The sequence below is a fragment of the Schistocerca americana genome, chromosome 3, assembly GCF_021461395.2.
Source record: "Schistocerca americana isolate TAMUIC-IGC-003095 chromosome 3, iqSchAmer2.1, whole genome shotgun sequence".
In the NCBI taxonomy this organism is placed as follows: Eukaryota; Metazoa; Arthropoda; class Insecta; order Orthoptera; family Acrididae; genus Schistocerca; species Schistocerca americana.
Window position 1 is genome coordinate 715,535,596 of NC_060121.1, and position 26,700 is coordinate 715,562,295.

The window sequence follows — 26,700 nt, forward strand, 5'->3', positions numbered from 1 at the left end:
GCTCTGAGCACTATGGAACTTAACAGCTGAGGTCATCGCCCGCATCTCGTGGTCGTGCGGTAGCGTTCTCGCTTCCCACGCCCGGGTTCCCGGGTTCGATTCAAGGCGGGGTCAGGGATTTTCTCTGCCTCGTGATGGCTGGGTGTTGTGTGCTGTCCTTAGGTTAGTTAGGTTTAAGTAGTTCTAAGTTCTAGGGGACTATGACCATAGATGTTAAGTCCCATAGTGCTCAGAGCCATTTTTTGAAGCTGAGGTCATCAGTCCGCTAGAACTTAGAACTACTTAAACCTAACTAATCTAAGGACATCACACACATCCATGTCCGAGGCAGGATTCGAACCTGCGGTCGTAGCGGTCGCACGGTTCCAGACTGAAGCGCCTAGGACCGCTCCACCACCGCGGCCGGCAACTGCACTTCGTCAAAGTCATTTATGTCAGTGGATTTCTATGTTTGCGAACCGTTTTGTCGAAAGAAATGTTGCCTATTCATCCTGCTCCACTTTCCTTGCTGCGTCACGTGCTCACGTCACCACGAGGTGGCATTCAATATCGCTGTGGCTCATCAGTGTATGAGGTGACAAGGACTGGTACTACACTGAATTGATCAGCATCGTTAGAGACACAGTTACATTTTATTAATAATTTACATTCACTGGAAATCACTATTTTTATTAAAAGAAAATTTCACACGTTTCCTTTTTCCTATTCCACTGTGCGAAATAGTTGCTAGAAACCTCCCATGCGCAACCCAGTAGCCTCAAAAATAGTATAATTCGTTTATGAGAAAGTATGTAATTCACGTGATTGTTATAGTTAGCCTTCTTCACGAATGAAGGAGACAGACGGAACATAAAACACTATAGACTTAGAAGCCAAATCCCCATGATGTTCTAAATATTAAGGAAAAAGATTCTCGACCGCGTAAAAAATGCAGTGGACTTTAATCGGACAATGGAACATTCTCTAGAAGAAGATATATATTACATCGGGCCCTTTTTCTCTTGTGAACGAAATTTTAGAATGGAGCTTTTACAATTAATAATTTTATTGGGACTGTTTAACACTGGGAGAGCGTTCCACTCAACTGCGTAAAAATATCGTCGAAACGAAATAAGATATCTGTTCATACAATGCTAGTATATCCATAAAGTACACAGTGCTGTTTCATGCTTTCTCGCGATGTCTGGAACCCCGATCTCTAATTTTCCCTTATCACGGGCAATTTTGAAATCGTCTATTCTTAATACTTAGGCCCATTAACTAATGATTCTTGTGTAATCGATCATTTGCTGAATCATCATATTTTCGTACCCTATAGCTATATCTATCATGAAGTATCTGCGTACTTTCATCAGATTCACTTAATCTAGCTGTCACCCAGTAACAGAAATACCAGCCACAAGATGTAATTAAGTAACACAGAATGCCAAGTAGTTTCTACATTAACATATGTAGCACGTAAGAGAGTAAACATAGCTTGTCGCGGGAAAAAATTAAAGCTTCATGCTTAACCCAGGGCACAAGGACGTACTGAAATTCACTGCTTTCCTATAGTTAACTGCAAGTAAGCAGTCTGATCAGGCAGGTATCATGGCACAAACATACCATCCGCTGTAGTTTAAAAAGTACAGCACAGGACGTTTGCGACTCACAGGTTAATGTATTTTTCGTATAATTTGAGAAACATACGTAACAGAAAATGTTGCTTGCATACATGGCATATCTGAAATTCTCAGTATTTGTCGGTAGAGACGTATTTTTCACTATTCGTAGCTGTGATCATGTTCCATGGGCGTAAATTATATCTGTGTGTTACGTGTGCGTTTCAAATCGCATAAAGCTCCGAGATAGAAACTTCGTTTCTATTTCAAACTGTGTGACGTGCTCTTGGACTACTTCTAACTAAACTTTTTCTCTTAACAGTAATGCAGTTTCATTTAACCATCTGAGAAGATTTACGTTATATGTCCCTCCTTGGTTAACTTATTACTTGTTTTCTCACGTAGTACGTCTATCAGATTCAATGGTATGTTATCATTAAGAGAAAATTTTTCATTACTCTTCCACGAACAATGTAATTACTGAATGAATGTAATTACTGAATGGTTTCGAAAATTGAAAATCATTTTAAATTTTTTGAAATGAGAGTTGCAAGACATTGTCATTGCCCAGAATCTTTTCGAAAAGTATAGTGGACGAAGCTTACCTACCTATTTCGGGAGTAATCCGAGTCTGCTGAATACTGTTCATGGTTTCCCGTTCAAAACATTATTCTGACGAAGAATGACGTCTGATGAATACAGAAAAATCAATAATAGAGAAGATGTCTTTATAATGACAAATGAAAGGGAGAATGATACCTGAGCAACCATTGTACACAAATGATCAGTATGTCAGACCGTAGAGTTTTTTGCCATTCCTGTAATGCTGATTATAAACTTGGATCTAGCGCGTATGCTGAAGTTAATTAGTCTGAGGTAATATATCGCTCAGGACACTGGACTGAATTCCGTACTTCCTATACAATTCTTCCCATCTAATCGTACTTCCCGCTAGTCTTTCTTTTCACATTCCTCTCTTTTTCGTCGTCGCAACTTCCATTTCTTTTTCTTGTAACGGTTGGAGTCTGGAGGGGAGAATTTCTCATCAAGTCCCTGCAAGAGAAACGAATTCCAAGGGAGGCTAGCGAAAGCACTTCCCGTGGTGAACCTCCCACATCTTTCTTCATTCAGGTTCTCCCCGTTTCACTTCGTGCGGCAAAGGCCACCCTGCCATTAACTACCCTGGCCATGTTCCAACACCTCAGCAACGCTTCTCAAACCGGTGCCGGGATTCTTAAGTGCTTTCAAAGAAAGAACTAAATGTGGATTTCTCGTGACAGACAAATAGTTTTCTTTCACTACTGGTCACTAATAAATTCATCACCGACAGAACATAAAATGTAGCTCTTATATCCATTATCAGCGTCTTTCTTCCCTCTGCTATCAGTGGTGACGTTATATGGACTGTATTAATGTCTTTTATCGGCGTAGTGCTCCGTCAACATTAATTACTTCACCCACATTAGAGAGCAATTTTTCTACCGAAGACGTTCCACATATTTTTTATACTTGAGAAGTTTGAATGTTCTATTCTTTACTTTGAATCGCTGGTATTCGTCCTGGAACGTTTTGTACAGCCGGAACAGTATATGCACTCCGTCTTCAGGCCACAAGTGGCCCATCGGGACCATCCGACAGCCGTGTCATCCTAAGTTGAGGATGCGGATAGGAGGGGCGTGTGGTCAGCACACCGCTCGCCCGATTGTTATGATGGTTTTTTTTTTTACCGGAGCCGCTACTATTTGGTCGAGTAGCTCCTCATGTGGCATCACGAGGCTGAGTGCACCCCAAAAAACGGCAACAGCGCATAGCGGCTGGATGGTCACCCATCCAAGTGCCAGCCACGCCCAACAGTGCTTAACTTCGGTGATGTCACGGGAACTGGTGTATCCACTGCGGCAAGGCCGTTGCCGTGGATCCGTATAAGAGGTAATTAAATTTCGAGAACAAGAGTAACGAGAAGATATTTCTGCTTGCTAAATTCATGGTAATTGCCGACAAACCCTGAATTGCCCTGGCATTCATTTTATCAATTTTTAATTGGAAAAGAAAACAAAAGGCAAAATCGGTTGGTAGTGTAATAGCAAAAAGAATTCATTTCCATGCCACTGTGAAAACGCTTTTGAAATTGTGAGACAGCCATACAAAGTAATACGCAGAAGGTATCCGAATTAAGAGGTAAAGAATAAATGTATTAAAAAGTTATGCACAATGCGGCATTTTTTCACACATATCAGTGTTCGTGATGTCATATCTCTTGAACTATGTGGCGTATAATGATATATTTGTGTAGGTACATTCAACGGTACATATGGTTACTGTCTGTGAAATACGTTGCGAATAGTGTCAGTAACAAGGGAATAATAAATTTAAGCGTCACGCATGCGGCAGCAGTTTTATACGCAGCTCAGTGTTTATTACATTTTATCTCCTGGTCTTTGTGTCACATAACTATATACTTTTGTAGGTAAATTCAAAGGCATATGTAGATACAGTCTGAAAAAATGTGTTGCGAATTGAAGGGCTAGGAAAGAGCTAATGAACTTAGACGTCAATCAAAATGCGGCAGCTTTTCACTCATCTTAGTGTTTATGATTTCATATCTCCTGAAATATTATAGGTATTTGGTTTTTACGCTTATAGCATTGTTGTCTGACGGTAAAGGATGTGTGTGCCAAGTTTAGTCGAAATTGGAGGCAGTGGTTACACACATACATACTTTTGTATAATATGTATGGATTATATATATGGCAAGACGATATTTGCACATGCAAAAATTTGCTTACTGCAACTGTAAACAAGATTACAAAAGTCCAGCGTAGATGTTGCTTACAAAACAAGCTGGTTGAGCTACATTTCATGATGAACGCTGTTAAAACATACCATCCAAATGCATTTGACTTCAAGTGTGACCAGTGCAACGCAAAACACAGCACTTCGTTATTCAAAAGAATGGTCAATATGACATTAGTAGTGACACAATCAAATAGATTCTTAGACATCCTACAAGCCCACACGTTAGTTTCAATGAAATAATAATTTAAGGACAGATAACAAGATTCTTTCCAAATCCGAAACTGCCTGTCTTTTGCAGCTGGCCCTGTTCAGTATTTTTCCCAGAGCTGTATTTTACCTTAAAGAGACACATGTAAGTCAGGTATTTGTGTAAGTTGTATGGCTACTAAGCACTGAAGTCAAAATTTTTTTTAAGGAAACTCATGAGATTAGCATAATGGTGGATGTATACAATAAAGCAAGTCATTCACAACGAAAGTAGGTGATAGTTGCACATACGTCATTGTGTTTAGATACGAAGAGTGGAAGTCAAATATTCTTAGAACATTTTTTTGTCAAGAAACAACATTTCAATCCTGTTCTATCCTCGGTATTATCCTGCATATCCACAGACTCCATCCAGGAGCCAAACGATGGAGAAAGCCTTTTAATCATGCGTTAGTAGATGCTGTGTAGTCTTTGTGCCAAGATGTGCTTCCCTCTGTAGTTCCAAAATTTGAAAGAGACAAATGTTATCCGTTGACTACAGTCCTTCTAGTAAAATACCTAATGCTGTATTTCTGGACTTGTATTATCACGAGTCAAACGTAGTGTCTCTGTGTTAATAGCATTTGGAACCAACTCTTTTTTCCTGCTGTTATGTCGGAAAAATTTTTGAGACGGTGGTTGTGTACAAAATACTAACTGATTTCTTCCAAACAAGAAAACAGCTACCAGCCACTGTTAATAACGCTGTCTACTTAGGCAAGTAGCGCTGTTACCGATCCCGAGCCGACAAGTTCACCTTCACACGGCAGTTCACGTTTGTATTAATTGGTTGTTGTTTACATTGATTGCTGAAAAAGCAGCCAGCAACTGCTCTAACAAGAAACAAATGCAATATAACCGTTAATAGCCGTCTGAAGATGAACAAATCGGTTCAAACTGATAACGGACTATTTAGGTGAATATGTAGCGCTATTACTAGTGGTGGTTGTTGTTCCCTTCTTTGCAAGAACCCAGTTGCTAAAACTTCCTTATTAGCACCCAGATCCTGTGTTTCCTGATACGGTACTTAGAACGTTCGTAGCAAGGTATTAATTTTTCAGATTTCGCTGTTATGTTTTGCAATGATGTGATGTTCAGCATAATTCCTTAATATCAGCATACCTTCTCAATTTTTGAGACGTAAATCAGTTATAAACGAGGGTTTTCCGTAAAGAAGGATCATAATTTTTATGGTCATAATTTCTCGCGCTAAAATTTAATCTTATGATATTCTGTTAGCTTAATGTGCAACAAATACGATGTAGTAGTTTCATTGTTGCGACACCTGGTTCCCACCTATGGGACGCAGGCAAAGTCAGGCAATGCCTACCGCTGCAATGGAGGTAACACGCGAGGAACAATATGCAGCTTAGAAAATCGCTTTCGTCTCAACAAATTTTCAGCTGAGGCCTATACAATGTTGCAGGAGGCCTATGGAGAATCTGTTCTTCCCTATAGCATTGCTCTAAGTTGGTTTAAAATGTTTAAAGGGGGGAGACAATCAATTTCCAAGGAAGGTGGACCCCGTGCTCCACGGAAGAAAGCATCAACGCTGCTACTCTCATTGTGAGAGAGGATCGACGAATTACTTAAAGATCACTTTCTGAAATATTCAGAATTTCATTGGGTGCCACCCACACTTCGGTGAGAGAAAAATTACACATGACACGTGTTTGTGCGCGATGGGTTCCAAGAATGTTGATCCCCGAACAAAAGGACATTCGCTTTGAGGTCTGCACGCAGTTAATGTTGTTGTTAGAGGAAGATCCGGAGTTTCTTTCAAATGTAATCACTGTTGATAAAACTTGGCTACATCCTTTTGATCCTGAGGGCAAGCTGTAAAGCTCAGTGTGGAAATCTCGTTCATCACCAACCCCCAAAAAATCAAAAGTCGTTGCTTCTGCTGGGAAAGTTATGGTCATCTCATTCTTTAATATTCATGGAACGGTTTATCAGCGTGTTGTACCAGCACACACATCAGTAACTGGATAATGCTACAGGGATGCCCTGAAAACATTGCAAGTCCATAAAAGGCGCAGAAGATCACATTTCCGTGAAGCAGGGTGGATGCTGCACCACGATAATACGCGGCCGCATATTACCAACGTTGTTGCTTAATATCTTGCAAAAATCAACGTGAAGTGCATCACTCACTCTCCCTACAGTCCGGATTTAGCCCCATGTGACGTTTATCTGTTCCCTAAGATGGAGAAACGGCTTCACGGGAGGCATTATCATTCATCAGAAGCAGTGGTGAAGGCTGCTGGGGCGATTTTGAAGGACCTCTAAAAAAATTGTTTCCAGCATGTATTTGAAGAGTGGCAGAAACGCTGGGACAAGTGCATCGCATTCATGGGAGACTACTTTGAGAAGGACCATGAAAATTATGAGGATAAGTAAAGGTATGTTGTCAAAAAAAATTATGATCATTCTTTATTGAACAGCCTTCGTATAAATAGGGTTCTTTTTTTTACTTGTGACAAATATGAGATTTTGCACTTAGAACGATTCGTTTCCACTTTCAATTCGTCATTCGACTTCACGTTTTGTTGCAGTAAAATACCTAATGCTGTATTTCTTGACCGAAGTAAAGGACTGTTAGGTTTCCCTTAACTGTGGGCAGCAGTCTTTATTTTATTACCAGTCCGGCCAATCTGATCTACTTCCATCGTATTAAAGGTGTTCCATTCCTATCACTAGCAGTTAAATAATCTTGCTCCTCGCTTCTCAATTTTTATGGCTATCACATATGCAGACTGAGGTGTCCTCAAACACGGGTGTAGGAAAATATGAGAAAGCATACTTACGTTGTGTAAAATATGATTCATTTACAGAAACATCTACGCTTACTACAGTACCAAGGCCATGTTCCTAGATTCACATCTGTACAGCGTAAGGCACTATACGGTACGGCAAGGTAATTACAAAAATTGTTGTTTATCGAAATAATTATTACATTTAACATATGGAAAACAACTGTCAGGTCGTAATATCACGTTCACTCCTCATATTTTCTCGTACTTCAGATTACTGCAGAAAGAAATAAAATATTGGAAACAACTGTCAGCTCGTAGGATCATGTTCTTTGTCATATTTTCTCTTGCTTCAGATTACTGCAGAAAGAAAGAAAATTAGTTCAATCCATGTTGTACGAGTTTGTGCATTAGTTATATGAGAAAACTGATGAAAAATTACGACCAAATTTAGTGTCTGAAGCATGGGGCAATGTTGTTATATTAGTGTAAGTAATCTTACTAGCTCAGTATCTGTGCATTAGTAATGGTTTAAGATATCAGACTCTTAAAACGGAATATTTTTCTAAAGTTACTGACCAAGATTGGACAAAATATCAATTCTCATTTATATTCTTACTTCCGAGGTTATAAAGACTGGATAAAGGTGGTCTCATGTATAAACTGAATTATACAGCTCGATTATTTACTAACGATCATGTAATTATCGTACACAAGAATGCTGATGATGTCAAAACTATATGAAGCAAGTTACGTTGCTGCACGTGAAATGATTAAGAAGAAAAATTAAATTATTTTCATTTCAAGCCTCTATTAGTGTGGTAGCTACAAATCCTTATAAACTCTGGAATGATTGAACAGTTCACTGAACGTACATTGAAAACTGGAAACATAGTGGCCACCTTCTTAATAACGTCCTGAATCGCATCTGGAACACAATTAGAAGTGACTCTGCGAGCCACGGACTCGATTCGTCTTACCAGATTTTCGGAAGTATGCGGCACCAGATACCTTGATATCGTCCATGCAATTTCGTAAATTACAGGTAGGTTGGTGTTTGGACGCGGAGCTGGAGCCTGTAAAAGTTGCAGACGTGTTCCATCCGTTTTAGATGAGGAGAGTTTGCTGTACAAGAAATCAGCGGGAATTCACCATCATACCCCTCAAACAACCGTAGTACGATTCTGGCTTTGTAAGACGGGCAGATATCCCGCTAAAAGAAGCCACCACAGTCGGGGAAGGCCCCATTCGCGAGCACGTGAATGCCGCCCATAGCATATCACTGACCCCAACAACATGTGTCCATGACGCGATGCATATTTCGAGCCGTTTTTCTCCTTGATGACCATCGACCAAATTTTAGAAGAAGCCTTATTCGTCCGCCCAGACAACACGTTTTCATCGATCGAAGGTCCAATCTCGATGATCTTATACACACTTCAATCGTAACTGACGACGTTGTTGGGAGGCACGGGAATACGTACAGGTCGGCTGTATCTGAGCCCTATATTCAACTACATGCGTTGTACTGCGTACTCCGAAACTGTTGTACCTGAACCAGCTCTGCTCTCAGTCACCAGGTCTGCCACAGGTCGATGCCCAGCCTGCTTTACGGAGCTGACAAGCCTCCTATTTACATGTTGTGTAGTGAGATGCTGATGTCCAGTACCTTGTCCGGTTTTAGTTTCACTGTTGTTCAATCACTTTTCGTAGATGCTCACGAGAGTTACAGCGAAACAGCTTGCTGTTTCCAAGGAGTTTACTCACAGCCCCAGCCCCATAAAATCATTCCTTTATGTTGTTGTACGTACCAGTTTAGTTTCACAACTGCGGTCCGTGTCGAATCTGCAACGTTTCCCATTCATCTCTGCTCCGCTTATATGCTTTTCTTATCGTGACACGTGCCTATAACAGCACCTGGTTGCGTTTTGGCTTATCACTGTAAATACACTGGATATCATTTTGACCACATATTTCTGTGGTGCAAGGAAATATGTTGGTGTTAATGAAGCTCAGCTTAAAACTGGACTATCCTAAATTTTCTGCTGAATGGCAAGAGCGGAGGGGCGGGGCGGGGGGGTGGCACTCAACCTTCTCTAAACACAAGGCTGTTCCTCTACAAGTTGGCGTCGCCGATCAAATTCACCAACTGAAAAAACTGACATGATGAAACCGCGTTAATCCACAATGATATAAAACAATAAGAAAAGTCCTAACTATTAACGTTGATAACCTGACGGTCAAAAACTCACGTCATACAACGAAGTGTTGGGCGGATGCTGTCGCACCATCAATGTTACTAGGTGGGACTTTTCTTATTTTTTCCTTTAATTGTAAGTTAACACTATTTCAGCATGTCAGTCTTCTTCAGTTGGTGAATTTGATTCGTGACGTCCCGCTTGTTGCGGATAAAGCGCTGTTTTTAGAGAAGGTTGAGTCTCCCTTCTTCCAATCGCGTTTACTTATTCGCTTAATGTTTTACCGAGATGTGGTTGTCGTATAGCTTACATTATTAGGACTGGTGTTGGTTTTCGAATCGAATCGTAATGTTGACCGTAAGTTTTGTGTTTCGTTCAGATACCCACATGAGAATATTACTTGATATTGCGGAACCGGTTTGGTTCCTACAAATAAAGTTTCATACTGACCTGGAAGCTGTTTAATTACGAAATTACGTGACACTGGGTTTCTTCTCAAGAAGATCGACTTACCTATTCCCATTAGGGTACCGTGACATGAAATACTCCGTAGTTTCATTCGTTGTGTGAGCCAAATTCGGGCTTAGCACTGCCTGTAACGACATTGTTTTGACGTGGTGTTAAAGCCGAATTTCAATATATCCTTAGACTCCTGGATTAACAAACTTCTTTCACCTCCTGTTCCGCAAGAACACAGTAGAGTACTTCAAACTGTCAGTTCACTACATCCCTCCTTTAGGCAGATCGTTTGTATAGTCGGCTTCCTTATTTATCTACCTCCATCGCTATTATTTATGGTTGTATCTTATTTGTCGCACATTCAACGTGTGTACTAAGATGTTAGCAATAAGCTGCATATTATCCTCAGCCGTCAATTGTTCAATAAATACATAGGTGTTTTGTTAGGACAATTAAGAGAACGGAACCTTACGGAGTATGTATCCACACCATGCATAAAAAGCATGAGAAACTGCCTGTTGGTTTCTGTGTCGGGCTCGTCTGATGATTTTTCTCACGTTTCGCCATCACGAGTGGCTGGGATTGTCAAAGTTTCACCCCCCCCTCCCCCCCCAACTGCCGGTGTTGGACTGGAGCCGCGCTACCTAGCACGGAAAGTAAAAAGTAATAGACACTCACGACATGAAATGAGGTAAGGGAAAATTCAGAGAGGTAATTTATTTTCTGCTAGGAAACCGAAAGCGAAAACTCACCCCCGATTACCGCAGAACATTTCCGAGCACCGTTTATTGTTTTTGGAGACGATTCAATAGCTTACTTGCTCCGCTTACACGCCGCGGCGAAGATAAAGTTTTTTTATGGCGGGACTACAGATCCACAGCGGCATCAGCAGGAAGAGTTCTTGCCACAAAATTCTTCGTAATACCTCCTCTTCAGATCATGTGGCCGTAACCTGACGCATTTACGATTTCATAGCCTACACATAAAAGTCGCTCTCTGCCATCTCTTTCTGTAAGCGTGTTCGCCTTTCTCACCTACTCAACGAAGCCGTTTTGCAGGTACAGTGGCTGAACGAAAACTTTAACGCTTAGTGGTAGTAGTAAGACGCTGATATATTGAGTGTACTTAATGGATATGGACTCATGTCTATTCGATTGGTGTAAATTGCTCCAAAAGCCTTAGAAACCTCTGGACAGATTTATGTGATTCGTACAAAAATTGTTCGGCATGTCTCATCCTATGGATGTCCGCCTCGATAGCTGAGTGGTCAGCACGACGGAATGCCGTGCAAGGGGCCCCGGGTTCGATTCCCTGCTAGGTTCGAGGTTTTTCCCCGCTCAGGGACTAGCTATTGCGTTGTCTTCATCATCGTCTCATACCAATCGACACGTAGTGTGTGTCAGGCATTTGCTGGAGGTTCATCACTACTGGAGAAGTTCAACTACTTTTTTGTTACGTTGACCTATAATCTTAATAAAGTGTATTGATAACTCAGTCGACAGTACAATGACGCGTCCTGTTAGCCTAGGGACATGTCCAAGAGAACAGGCACCATTTCGATCGTGCAGCCATTATCAGCCAAGACACATAGGGATTACTACATGCAGCTACTAATTAGCAATAATTTAAATCAATGAGGAAGTTTAAAATTTGTGCCAGACCGGTGTTCGAATCCGGGTCTCATGCTTACTAGCAGATCCTCAGACCACTGAGCCAACCGGACTCAACGGCCATCGAAGCTGCACGGATTAGCCTAGCACGCCTCGTGTCAGACTCAAATTCCCATTATTCCCATTATGCCGGTTGGCACGAATGAAATTATTTTTTTTAATGATATTATGTGATCGAAAGTATCCGGACATACCTATGTAATGACGTTTTGCGCCTACCATTACCCTCATTACTCGGGGCGTTTTTCCAATTCCCGGAATATTTCGAGCATGATGTGCATCTGCACTCTATGGATCAATCGTCAGTCTTGTTTGAATTATATGCATAGAGCTCGTTCTTTCACACACCATTTTTATCCTGCAGCCATCATCAATCAAGACACAAAGAAAGGAATTGCAACATGTAGCTGCTAATGGACTCTGATTTAAACCAGTGGGTATAGCTGAAAATTCCTGCCAAACTTGGATTCGAACTCGGGTTTACTGCTTCCTAGGCAGATTCTCTGGCCACTGAGTCATCCGGACACCATGGTTACCGCAACTGCACGGCTTACCATAGCAAGTCTGCACGCCATAATGGGCAGAGACGTGGTAGGGTGGTTCGTGCAATTGCGATGACGGCTATGTACGGGTGGCTCACTGGTCAGAGCATCTGCGAAGATAAGCAGGACACCCAGACTTGAATCCCGGTCAGCACAAATTTTCAGCTTTGATCATTGATGTAAATCAATGCCCAACAGCAGCTAAATGTCGTAATTTGTTTGTCTTTTGTACATATTTGAATTTGAACCGTAGCAAATACAGCCTAGTCCTTTTTTCAATCCCTCGACTTTGTGCCTTCAGCTATGCATTCCAAATTAAATTTTCTTCTCCCTTTTAGCTAGATCTGTTATGTTTTGGTGAAGCGTCACATTCATTCGAAAAGTGAGAAAGCTGTGCGTATTATCTTTTGAGAATCGTGTTAATTTTATTCAATGCATGGTCATGTTTTAGTGGTTTACCTGTTTCTGGCATGACAATAGAAAATCAAATTTTACATTTCGAATATTAATTAAGAAAATCTCTTGGCCTCTGACATGGTGATAATTACAGCCTCTTAATTCAGCCAGGAAGGAAAACAGGAAAGGGCTGGACCAGTGGGACTTTTACACACTTCATTCACTGGCAGAATACAAATTTATTTTACAGAGTTCCAATCGCTTAGCTGCCAATTAAGGCTTTTCAATTAATTAAAAGATCAAACACTGAGAAACTCATTTAAAATTCAATGGTTCAAATGGCTCTGAGCACTATGGGACTTAACATCTAAGGTCATCAGCCCCCTAGAACTTAGAACTACTTAAACCTAACTAACCTAAGGACAGCACACAACACCCAGTCATCACGAGGCAGAGAAAATCCCTAACCCCGCCGGGAATCGAACCCGGGAACCCGGGCGTGGGAAGCGAGAACGCTACCGCACGACCACGAGCTGCGGACTAAAATTCAATGCCAATTTAAATAATTTATAGTAAAATTTAAAGTTAATTGTAACCATAGGAACTTAAAATTCTTTAAGACAAAGACACTCCCTATATAAGCAATAGAATGTAATAACGCTAAAGGCGTAATAAAACCAGACGTCAATCTCATCAATAGTACCCGAACAGTCCAGATCGCCCTTAATTATAAAATCGTGAGTATAAAATGTGGTTTATACTATACCGATAAAAAATCCTCAAACCATATCCAAAAACAATGAAAAACAATTTAACACTAATACTAGGCAAGGTAAATTTTAAACCAAGGAAAACACATAAATCGAAGATTTAACACCTCTTTTTCAATAACAAAATAATAATTAAGTTACAACAGATAATTCTATATGTTGGGATCATAACGCAGAGGTGAAGGCCACAAGCTAACGGACACAAATTCAGAATTATTGCAAGCATGGACTTAACTTGAACGGGAACATTAAGTAGTGCAGCAGCAGTTGGAGGAAGCAGAGTAAAAAACAGGCAGCGGCGAGACATGCCGAGTATATGCACTCCAAATGACGTTAACTTCGTACTCACTGTTGGAGAAGGAGGAATGGGGCAGGGATCCTCTGAGAAGGCATGAAGAACTACTGCTTACGCCTTCCAGAACAGCACCTGCTCCGTGACTACATCTCCAACAGTCAGCATGGACTAAGATGGAGTAATTGGTCTGAAGATGATACCACACAGGTCGAAACCGGTCACCTTTTAAAATTAAAATAAATTATTTCGTGTGGGCAATAACGTTTTTAATTAATATTTTAAAGGTGTTCCTTAGAGCGCTGTTATTTCTTCTAAAATTGTTTTCATCTGTTACCTAAGAACAGAAATATAACAAACGTGGCATATGAACTGCTATATATGAATACCGCACATAATACACCAACATAAAATTTCATTTGTATTAGTAGAAAGCAGAAAAGAAGACGAAGAGGGAAACTAAAAGTAAAAGAAATACCTTCCTTTCGACTTCTGTTTTTCCTCGTCCGCAGTCCAGAGAGTACATGCTACAGATGACCCTCCAGCAATACATCGCAGATTTTATAATTTTTAACTCTGAAATACGCTCACTATACAACACTATGCTACAAAGCAGTACACTACAGTACTTGGTATTAGAAGGCAAACTAGATTTACTCATATTGTCAGTATTGTCAACCTCTGGAATACTGACGCACAGCTGATGATTTACAGGGACTGTGTTGCAATGCCACTCAGCGTGTAAAGATTGGGAATTGCCTGTCAGCTTCTCAGACATACTTCCTGATACTCCGTGAGGCTAATCTCCTCGCTCATTCCTGAAGGTCGGTGCAGATGGATGGTCTGCCATGGTGCATCTCGTTATCATGTGTATCCCCTTTTCTTGGTTGTCTGTCGCCCTCGTAGGCTTCGGACTCGTAAGCTGAAAAATTTGTGGTAAGTTCCTATGGGACCAGACTGCTGAGGTCATCGGTCCCTAGCCTTACACACTGCTTAATCTTACTTTAACTTACGCTAAGGACAACACACACACCCATGCCCGAGGGAGGACGCGAACCTCCGACGGGGTGAGCCGCGCTGACCGTGGCAAGGCGCCTCAGACTGCGCGGCTACCCCGCGCGACTCGTAAGCTGATATTTCCGCTGTAGCAAGTCCACCATGTGCCACAGATCCTCCTCCCTCATTACGTGATAGACAAATCTATTTCCAAAGGTGTTCCAGCCCGGTCGTAGTCTGTAACATCTTGACTGATCGCACACTCCCAGATGATATAGTCCAGGATGCATATCGTCCACATACACAAGTGAATGTAAGTATCTATGATGTGGACCATGTCCCGACTGTTAGTTTACTGCTCACTTGCTCGAAGAAAAGTGTGATGTTCTTGATCTTTCTTCCACGTCAGAAAAGAACAGCGTTGTTTTCCCCACTGTTTCTGTTTTGTCTCGAAATTCTGTCCCTTCTCTTTCAGTGCTAACTTTCATTTTATTTTTCAGCTTGCCCTTGTGGTTAGTATCTCCTTCACCTTATAACTTTGGCGCGACGAGACAGTTATGTATACAAGGGTGACAACTTGTAGCAAAACATACCATTTAATCAATCTGAATGGTGTATAACACATAATGGATGTTACTCTAGAAGATTTATTATCAACAGTTATTATTATTATTATTATTATTATTATTATTAGCCTGGTGGAAGTTTAATGTCAAAAATTATTATTATAACAACGAATGTACGGAAATGAGTAAAAATTTACCTCCGATAATATTATTCTTATCTATACTTTTTCTTCAAAAATTGTTGGGCTTTCTAGTGAAACTTAATTATCATTATCATAAAATCTTAAATGTAGCCTGGTGGAAGTTTAATGTCAAAAATTATTATTATAACAACGAATGTACGGAAATGAGTAAAAATCTACCTCTGACAATAATATTCTTATTTATACTTTTTCTTCAAAAATTGTTGGGCTTTCTAGTGAAACTTTATTATCGTTATCATAAAATCTTAAATGTTAACCATTATTCCCACATGTACGTATTCGAACATTTTATGGAACTTCCTACTATCGGATATGTCAGTACCCTGACAGAGAACAAAAAACAGAAATTAATTACTCTTCGTATAAATCACGAAAAATCAATTCCCTTGTATCTGACTCCGATTTTTAAATTATTCACAAATATGTCCTAATAATTATACTGTAATGCCCCTGCGCGCACAACAGACAATTTACCTCGTCCTGCCGCTGCCATTGCATAACAATTATACATCCAGAAACAAGCTCAATTAATTCAAAAGAAATACTGCGAACCATGCACAGTGCAATGCATGGTCACAACGCCTTTTTCTTTTTTAAGAAAACGGAATGGTCAGGAAGGGTATAGTCAACAAAGCCTAAGCAGAGTAAAAAGTGAAAGGAATCAATGAAAACTTTTTATTTACTATATTCTGAAAGTTGACGGTTCACACACTGATCAACTATACTCAGACCTTTCTTTTCCTTGGACGGTCTGAACAGCAGAAACTTTCATTATCCTACAACATCTTTAACCAATAATCACATATCCGGTCATAACAATGATACGCATATGACTTTCAACGTACGGATACATAAATCTGGCAAAATCCCCCAGTGCACAATGAAGCAACAACTACGTGCAGCAAAAAGGCAAATTACCAAAAATCCCCGATTAATACAAAAATGTCCTCTGGCGCCACTAGCACGGCCAGGGCAGGCTTCTCCCCACGACAGGCTGCGTCCGACTACTCTCAAAAACTATTCGCTCGCTGTCTAATCCTATCTTCATAGTATTACGCGAGATATCAATGAGGAACCAATATATCCATTATCTCTTCTAGGAACACAGCTCTCGGAAAATTTAACAATCCGCTGAGGGGACAGAAGCCGTGACATAGCCATACGCACGTATACAGATAGCAGTAGTATCGCGTTCGCAACATACAGGCCATTAAAACAGCTACACCAAGAAGAAATGCAGATAATAAACGGGTATTCATTGGACAAATATATTACACTAGAACTGACATGGGATTACATCTTCACGCAGTTAGGGTGCATAGAACCTGAGAAACCAGTACGCAGAACAACCACCTCTGGCCGTAATAACGGCCTTGATACGCCTGGGCATTGCGTCAAACAGAGCTTGGATGGCGTGTACAGGTACAGCTGCCCATGCAGCTTCAACACGGTACCACAGTTCATCAATAGTAGTGACGCGTATTGTGACGAGCCAGTTGCTCGGCCACCATTGACCAGACGTTGTCAATTGGTGAGAGATCTGGAGAATGTGCTGGCAGCAGTCGAACATTATGATGTATCCAGAAAGGCCCGTACAGAACCTGCAACATGCGGTCGTGCATTATCCTGCTGAATTATAGGGTTTGCCAGGAATCGAATGAAGGGAACCGCCACAGGTCGTAACACATCTGAAATGTAGCGCCCACTGTTCAAAGTGCCGTCAATGTGAAAAAGAGGTGACCGAGACGTGTAACCAACGGCACCACATACCATCACGCCGGATGAAACGCTAGTATGGCGATGACGAATACACGCTTCCAATGTTCGTTCACCACAATGTAACCAACCACGGATGCGACCATTGTGATGCTGTACACAGAACCTGGATTCATTCGAAAAAATGACGTTTTTCCATTCGTGCACCCAGGTTCGTCGTTGAGTACACCATCGCAGGCGCTCCTGTCTGTGATGCAGTGTCAAGGATAACTGCAGCCACGGTGTCCGAGCTGATAGTCCATGCTGCTGCAAACGTCGTCGAACTTTTCGTACAGATGGTTGTTGTCTTGCAAACGTCGACTCAGGGATCGAGACGTGGCTGCACGATCCGTTACAGCCATGCGGATAAGATGCCTGTCATCTCGAACGCTAGTGATATGAGGCCATTGGGATCCAGCACGGCGTTCCGTATTACCCTCCTGAACCCACCGATTCCATATTCTGTTAACAGTCATTGGATCTCGACCAACGTGAGCAGCAATGTCGCGATACGATAAGCCGCAATCGCGGTAGGCTACAATCCGACCTTTATCAAAGTCGGAAACGTGATGGTACGCATTTCTCCTCCTTACACGAGCTGTCACAACAACCTTTCAGCAGGCAACGCCGGTCAACTGCTGTTTGTGTATGAGAAATCGGTTGGAAACTTTCCTCATGTCAGCACGTTGTAGGTGTCGCCACCGGCGCCAACCTGGTGTGAATGCTCCGAAAAGCTAATCATTTGCATATCAGAGCATCTTCTTCCTGTCGGTTAAATTTCGCGTCTGTAGTACGTCATCTTCGTAGTGTAGCAAGTTTAATGGCCAGTGGTATATAAATGGGCAGTTCATGGGTGCGGCTGTACTCGAGTGATTCATGTGAAAAGGTTTCCGACATGATTATGACCGCACGACGGCAATTAGCAGACTTTGAACGCGGAGTTGTAGTTGTAGGTAGGAACAAGGAGAACTACATTTCGGAAGTCGTTAGGAAATTAAGTATTTCGAAATCCACACTATCAATAGTGCGCCGAGAATATCACATTTCAAGCATTATCTCTCACGACGGACACCTAACGACCGAAAGCAGCCGCGTTTGCGTAGAGTCGTCAGTGCTAACAGGCAACCATTAGTGCGTGAAATAAACGCCGAAACCAGTGTGGGACATGTGACGAACGTATCCTTTAGGAGAGTGCCGTTGAATTTGGCGTTATTGGGCTATGGCAGTAGACGACCGACCCGAGTGCCTTTGCTTTCAGCATGACATCACCCGCAGCGCCTCTCCTGGGATCTTCACCGTATCGGTTGGATGGGGTCTTCACCGTATCGGTTGGACCCTAGACGACTCGAACACCGTGCCCTAGTGAGATGAGTCTCGATTTCAGTTGGTAAAAGCTGGTGGCAGGGTTAGAGTGTGGCAGAAACCCTGCGAAGCCGTGGACTCAAGTGGAAGCTGGTGGTGGCTCCATAACGGTGTGGATTGTGTTTACATGGAATTGTTTGGGTCCTCGGGTTATGTTGGTCTGCTTGGACACATCTGGTGCCATTCATGGACTTCACGTTCCAAAAAGACGATGGCATTTTTATGAATAACATCGCGCCATGTCACCAGGCCACAGTTGTTTTCAGCTGTTTGAAGAACAGTCTGCACAGTGAGAGAATGGTTTGGACACACAGATCGCCTGATATGAACCCTGTCGGGCATTTGTGGGACATAATCGACAGGTCCGTTCGTGTTCAGTACCCTGAACCCGCAACACTTTCGCAATAATGGATGGCTTTAGGGGCAGCATGGCTTAGTATTTCAGAATGAGACTTCCATCTACTTGTTGAATCCACGTCACATTGACTTGCTGAGTTTCTGCACTGCATCGGGCGAAAGCAGGGACCACACGATATTAAGCGGTATTCTAAGACTTTTGTCACGTCAGTATACACCACACCGTGATGGACATTGCCTCTCTTGCAGCGGCTGCCATTGGAGCTGGTGGATCACCGTGACGCTTTCATCCTTACTAAATGAATCTGTAATGAAATGCGTCGCTCTTCTTCGAATCGTCTCTTGTTCCACTGTCAATCTAGCAGAGATCCTATATGAAGAGCAACATTTTAATACTGGACGAGTGTTTTGTAAGCTACTACCTTAGTTTATGGACTACATTTTTGAGGTTTCTTCCAACGTACCTCTGTTTGGCATCTGCTTCACTCACGACTAACTTTATGTAGTCGTTCCATTTCAGTCGCTTCGGAAGCGTACTCCCAGATATTTCATGGAAGTAACTACGCACATCAAAAAATGTTTTGTATCACCTAAGTTCCGAGAGTTCCGGAATCTCTGCAGAAAATTGGAACAGAAATCAAAATAAACATCATTCCCGCCTTTCTCATTGCTCATGAAAGCCACACATAGCGTGTTATACCACCATACAGCGGGACCTTCACAGGTCGTGGTCCAGATTGCTGTACACACCGGTACCTCTAGTACCCAGTTGCACGTCCTCTTGTATTGGTGCATACCTGTATTCGACGTGGTATACTATCCACACGTTTATCAAGGCACAGTTGGTCCAGATTGTCGCACTCCTCAACGGCGATTCAGCGTAGATCCCTCGGATAGGTTGGTGGGTCACGTCGTCCGTAAACACCCCTTTTCAATCCATTCCAGAAATGTTCGATAGGGTTCATGTCTGGAGAACATGCTGGCCACTCTAGTCGAGCGATGTCGTTATCCTGAAGGAAGTCATTCACAAGATGTGCACGATGGGGGCGCCAATTGACGTCCATGAAGACCAATGCATCGCCAATATGCTGCCGATATGGTTTCGCTATCGGTCGGAGGATGGCATTCACGTATCGTACAGCCGTTACGGCGCCTTCCACGACCACCAGCGGCGTACGTTGGCTCCACATAACACCAAACCAAAACAGTAGGGAACCTCCACCTTGCTGCACTCGCTGGACAGTGTGGCTAAGGCGTTCAGCCTGACCGGGTTAAATCCAAAAACGTCTCCGACGATTGTCTGGTTGAAGACATATGCTACACTCATCGGCGAAGAGAGCGTGATGCTAATCCTGAGAGGTCCATTCTGCATGTTGTTGAGCTCATTTGTACCGCGCTGCATGGTGTCGTGGTTGCAAAGACGGGCCCCGCCACGGACGTTCGAAGTGAAGTTGCTTATCTTGCAGCCTATTGCGCAAAGTTTGAGTCGTAACACGACGTTCTGTGGGTACACAAAAATCATTATTCAACATGGTGGCGTTGCTGTCATGGTTCCTCCGAGCCTTTATCGGGAGTACAGCCTCCTACAATATGCCAATCAAGTGACTCAGGGAACTATTTTATTCGCCGTGGTAAGAAGAGTGTTATCTATCTTGTGAAGGGTCTGCAACTAATTGTTGATGATTCATGTTTGCGCAACGTTTAGAGGACTGTGTTGGAGACCATGTTTGAAAGATTAAGTCAACTTAGAACTTTCTTTAACATTAACTAAAATGTCTAACGGAATTTAAATGTTACTTCATATTTAAATGCGAATAACAAGACATAATTCTTAGTGGGTGGTAATTTCCATTTTTATTCCTGATATTCAATGTAGCTCTGAGGTAAGGTAGTTACCACAAGGAAGAATGTGATTAATTTTTGGGATTGAGGAGACCACTTGAAAAAGTGTACACATTTATTTATTCCTCGAACGGTAAATCATTATTTATCGACTTTTACTTCAGCGCCAGGCATTTCAAAGAATTCGGTATTCTTCTCAGGACACTCACTGTACCAGTGGTAGTAATATACTGTCAAAACAGTATACGGTCATAATCATTTTATAACGATTGCCAAAACTGATACTTCAGTTAACTCTCTTTGTCTGTGTTGTAGTATTGTAAATTATTTCAGTAATCTTAGACAGGTCGATTCCAAGGTATCAATTTAAAACTTTTTTGAATGTGGATTAAAATGTACATAACACATGCTTCATTTCTTATAGGACGGTGGCATCATAGTATTGGACACTATTTTATTATCTTTCATTGTAACAACTGCATCTCTACATCTGTTCCCTACTTATAAAAATATTCACCATTGTCGGTAAGGTTTGATTCTCTTGTTATTATTACGTAATCACCTCTTTTTCGTCTTGCAGCCTTTCATAGTAGATCACGTCATTAAGTTTTTCATACACGCGTTTATTACGTCAGTATCTTGGAGTGCCGATGTATGGAGGATTTCGGCAGTTTCATCAAATGCCGATCGCGGGTGTATAATATTAATTGGTCTGTGATATTATAGGTAGTTTAGAACAATATACGCTACACATGGTGTAAATATAATTTATTTCTATAAATGCCTTTTACAAACAGTACTGTATACTATACTATTTTTGATATGTGCATTCGTGTTCAATAAATATATTTTGTATAGCAGGTCATACATGCAAGAACGTATAACGTTTTCTGTCTGTATATATTATGAGCTGACCGGGACCGTCCACAAGTTGCCGGTAAGTAGACACGACCTTGATGGCACGTTTTCACGCACGCTGACCTGTTCTCGCGCGTTGCTGCAGATCGTGTGCGGCATCTCCGCGATGGTGATGGGCACGGTGACGTTCATCGAGGAGCAGGGCGCTCTCAACCTCGCACTGGGAATTCCCGCCGGCGCAGCCACCGTGGCCGCTGCAGGTGAGCCAAGGTGCTTCCAGTTCTGCGCCAGCTACTGTTTTCAAGACGGTGAGTGCGTACTCGCACATAGGGAATCAACCTGAGCCCAAACACGATCATAAGTTCGTTGCGTTGCCTTACTAGATGTTCAAGAAGTCATCGTACATTTTCGTGTCCGAAATATCAGTATGGAAATGCTATTTCGGCATTTGTCAGACTGTGTCGAGGTGTTCTTTATGTAAAGGGTGGTCAGTGGGTAAAACTTCATTCCTTTCAGAACTGGTATCCATCAACGACATCAGTATAAGGTTTTTCCGACATGGACGAGAATACAAACTTTCATGCGTTGTGACACGGTGGCAAACGTCTTCTAAAAGCTATCTTCCCGCCGGCCTCTGTGGCCGAGCGATTCTAGGCGCTTCGGTCCGGAACCACGCTGCTGCTGCTGCTGCGGTCGCAGGTTCGATTCCTGCCTCGGGCTTGGATGTGGGTGATGTCCTTAGGTTGGTTAGGTTTAAGTAGTTCCAAGTCTAGGGGACTGATGACCTCAGATGTTAAGTCCTATAGTGCTTAGAGCCATTTGAACCATTTTGGAGCTATCTTCCGGAGTTTATGCCGTGCCTGAAAGGCATGAAAGATTTCTGGCCGGAAGTTGATGTGAAAGTAAAAGTTTGCTCATCGCGTTCCAACGACATATCAGGACATGCTGTAGACCAGTCAAAAATCCGTTCATTCCTGTAGGTGATTTTGGCATTTGTGCGTGTCGTGTGGGTTGCGGCATTATTCAGTTGCCGTTACGGTGGTGGATAAACACGAATATTTTTGTGTTCATAGGTGGACCTTTGTATAAAGCTGAAGGCGAGTATATAGGTATATATAAAAGGAACTCATTGTTTTCTTGTAGTCAGGTTACACTCAAACATGCAAGACGCCGGCCGCGGTGGTCTCGCGGTTCTAGGCACGCAGTCCGGAACCGCGTGACTGCTACGGTCGCAGGTTCGAATCCTGCCTCGGGCATGGATGTGTGTGATGTCCTTAGGTTAGTTAGGTTTAAGTAGTTCTAAGTTCTAGGGGACTGATGACCACAGCTGTTAAGTCCCATAGTGCTCAGAGCCATTTGAACCATACAAGACGAGAATGAAGAACGGTTCGGACTAGGGCCGTATCTGAAACGTGTGGGGGCGGGGGGGGGGGGGGTTGTCATTTGATTGCTTCGGCTGTGCAAACGACCTAGGCCACTTTCCCAGCAATTTTAAGTCGGCAATAATGAAGACTGATCGTTTGAGCTGCGAACTTACATTTACTGATATCCTTTGAAAGAATACAATATTCATGAGGAACAACATAGGTGGAGCAGAATGGATGATTTAAAACCAAAGGAGATTAATCTTGTGAAAAACATAGATAGGGTAATCGAACAGAATGGCTTAGAAGAGGAAGCGATCAGTCTTGTGAGCTGCAAACTGGGACACGCTTATCAGATGACGAGAAACTTAACACACTAAAATACAGTTGTCAAGCCAAAAGGGTTATACTGTTCAGAGTATTTAAGTATGAACATACGTTTTCTACAATCGACGTATTAGTTGAAAGAGAATGCAGGTTACTAATGAAAAGTTTTGGTAACAACGTATTAGTGGGCACGTGATGAGGAGCCGTACAGATAAAAAAGGATCAGTAACTCATCGATGGGAAAGAAAATGTTTACTTTTGTGAGCGTATCTTCAGTATGAACGGTGATCGCTTAACAAAGAAAATCTGGAATTTAATAAGGCCAAAGACAGAGAGATTGGGATGTTTCCAATAATGTAATAAAATTCTTAAAGAACTCAGAATCCCAGAATTAAAATTCAAGGACAGGAAAGAATGTAGATAAATGATGAGAAATATCTGTGTTTCAAGGTGTGAGGAGAAGTGGAAAGACAAAAGGGACCTGTCTCAGAAGACGAGAAGAAAGCATGAATGATAGGTTCAAGAGATTATGTCAGGACATGAAATCTGGAGAACGAAGAAGATCAGAAAATGGATAATGTTACTGACTGTCTACTCTTAATCCGTAGTGCCTCTCTTCGAAGCACAAAAAAACCGGCTGCAACAATGCAGGACCTCACACATCGAAAACATCATACAGGGTGACAAGTATAGAACTATATATATAAAAGAAACCTAAATTAGGTGCAAACTAGGCCATGCACAAACTTTACTCAACATGTAAACATCACTACAAGTATTCGGATGTAGGTTATGACGTGTTCGATGTGCTTCCATTATTGGCGATGATATGGGGCAGACGAATAGCGAAGTCCTGCATCATCTATTAAGTGTCGGAACATCGATGCTGTCGATAACCTCCTGAATGACTATTTTCAGCTCAGTATTTGTCTGGGTTTATTTCTATACACATTGTCATTAACAAAGCCTCACACAAAAACGAGTCGCATGTGTTCAGATCCGGATAATATAGCGGCCAATCATGGGCAATGCCAGTAGCCTCTAGGTACCCCAGAGCCAGAATGCGATCCTCAAAGTGCACCTTGAGGATACCAAACACACTCCTGCTATACGGTCGAGTTCCGACTTGCATGAACCACATCTTGTCGAAATCAGGACCGCTTTGGATAATGAAGAAGAAATCATCTTCCCTAACCTTCACGTACTGTTCTGTTGTCACCACGCCATGAAGGAATATCACGCCGATATTTCAGTGACTCGACATTGCACACCACACAGTCACCCGTAAAGAGTGAAGAGACTTCTCGATCGCGAAACACGGATTCTCAGTCCCCCAAATGCGCCAATTTTGCTTATTGACGAACCCATCCAAATTAAAGTAGGTTTCGTCGCTAAACCAAACAGCACAAAGTCCATACAAATTACCAACATGCCCCGCAGCCGACCATGCAGTTTGAACGTCCTAACACAAGCAGTTCAGAAGTTATGCAATTTTGTGGTTTCTGAGAGGGGCCGCAGCCTTTTCAGTAGTTGCAGGCGCAGCAGTCTGGATGATTGATTGATCGGGGCTTGTAAGATTAATCAAAACAGCCTTGTTGTGTTGGTAACGTAACGCGAACGGCTGAAAGCAACGGGAAACCTCTTAGGTAAAATATTCCTAGCGTAAAATAGTCCCCCATTCGGATCTCGGGGCGAGGACCAATCAGGAGGACGTTGTTATCAGGAGAAAGAAAACTGGCGTTCTACGGATCGGAGCGTGGGATGTTAGATCACTTAATCGGACGGATAGGTTAGAAAATTAAAAACGGAAGTGGGTGGGTTAAAGTTAGATACAGTGGGAATTAGTGAATTTCAGTGGCAGGAGGAACAAGACTTCTGGTCAAGTGAATACAGGGTTATAAATACAAACTCAAATAAGGCAAATGCAGGTGTAGGTTTAATAACGAATACAAATTAGGAGCCCGGATAAGCTACTACGAACACCATAGACGATGCATTATTGTAGCCAAGATAGACACGAAGCCCACGCTACTACAGTGGTACAAGTTTACATGCCAACTAGCTCCGCAGATGCCGAAGAGATTGAAGAAATGTATGATACGATAAAAGAAATTATTCAGATAGTTAAGGGAGACAAAAATTTAACAGTCAAGGGGGCCTGAAATTCAATGGTAGGAAAAGGATGAGAAGGAAAAGTAGTAGATGAATATGAAATGGGGGTAAGGAATAAACGAGGAAGCCGCCTGGTCGAATTTTGCACAGAGCATAACTTAATCACAGGTAACACTTGGTTTAAGAATCATGAAAGAAGGTTCTACACGTCGAAGAGGCCTGGAGACACTAGAAGCATTCAGATTTATTATACAATGGTAAGACAGAAATTTTGGTACCAGGTTTTAAATTGTAAGACGTTTCCAGGGGAAGATGTGGACACTGAACACATTTTATTGGTTATGAACTGTAAAATAAGACTGAAGAAACTGCAAAGAGATAGAAATTAAACGAGATAGGACCTGGATAAACTGAAAGAACCAGAGTTTCAGAGAGAGAATTAGGGAACGATCAACAAGAACAGGGGAAAGACATGTAGTAAAAGAGGTGTGGGTAGCTCTGAGAGATGAAATAGTGAAGGCAGCAGAGGATGAAGCAGACAAAAAGATGAGGGCGAATAGAAATCCTTGGGTAACACAAGAGATATTAAATTTGACTGTTGAAGAAAGAAAATATAAAAATTTAGTAAATGAGATTGACAGGAAGTGCAAAATGGCTAAGCAGGGATGGCTAGAGGAAAAATGTAAGAATGTTATATCATTAGAGTAAGGTAGATACTGCCTACAGGAAAATTAAACAGATCTTTGAAGAAGAGAGTAGTACCTGTATGAATATCAAGAGCTCAGATGGTAAACCAGTCCTAAGCAAAGAAGAGAAAGGTGGAAGGAGTAAACAGGGAGTCTATTCAAGGGCGATGTACTAGTGCGCAACATAAGGAAATGGATGAGGACATAGACAAAGCTGAAATGGGGGATAGGATACTGCGTCAAAAGTTTGACAGAGCTCTGAAAGATCCAAGTCGAAACAAGGCGCCGGGATTATACAAAATTCCATTAGAACTGCTGATAGCTTTGGAAGAACCAGCCATGACAAAACTATACTATCTGGTGAGAAAGATATATGGAACAGACGAAATACCCTCAGACTTCAGGGATATATTAATTCGAACTCCAAAGGAAACAGGCGTTGACACGTGTGAAAATTAGTGAACTATAAGTTTAATAAATCACAGCTGGAAAATACTAACACGAATTCTTTACAGACATATGGAAAAACTTGTGGAAACCGACCTGCGG

General features: G+C 42.0%; 1 protein-coding gene across 1 annotated transcript in view; it reads left to right on the forward strand.

Annotated features, from left to right (window-relative positions):
- Positions 1 to 26,700, forward strand: part of LOC124606339 — a 372,408-nt gene that overhangs the window by 338,274 nt on the left and 7,434 nt on the right. The window contains exon 4 of the mRNA XM_047138321.1: positions 21,808 to 21,922. Within this exon, the coding sequence (XP_046994277.1) occupies positions 21,808 to 21,922 (115 nt within the window). The remainder of the gene's footprint in view (positions 1 to 21,807; positions 21,923 to 26,700) is intronic.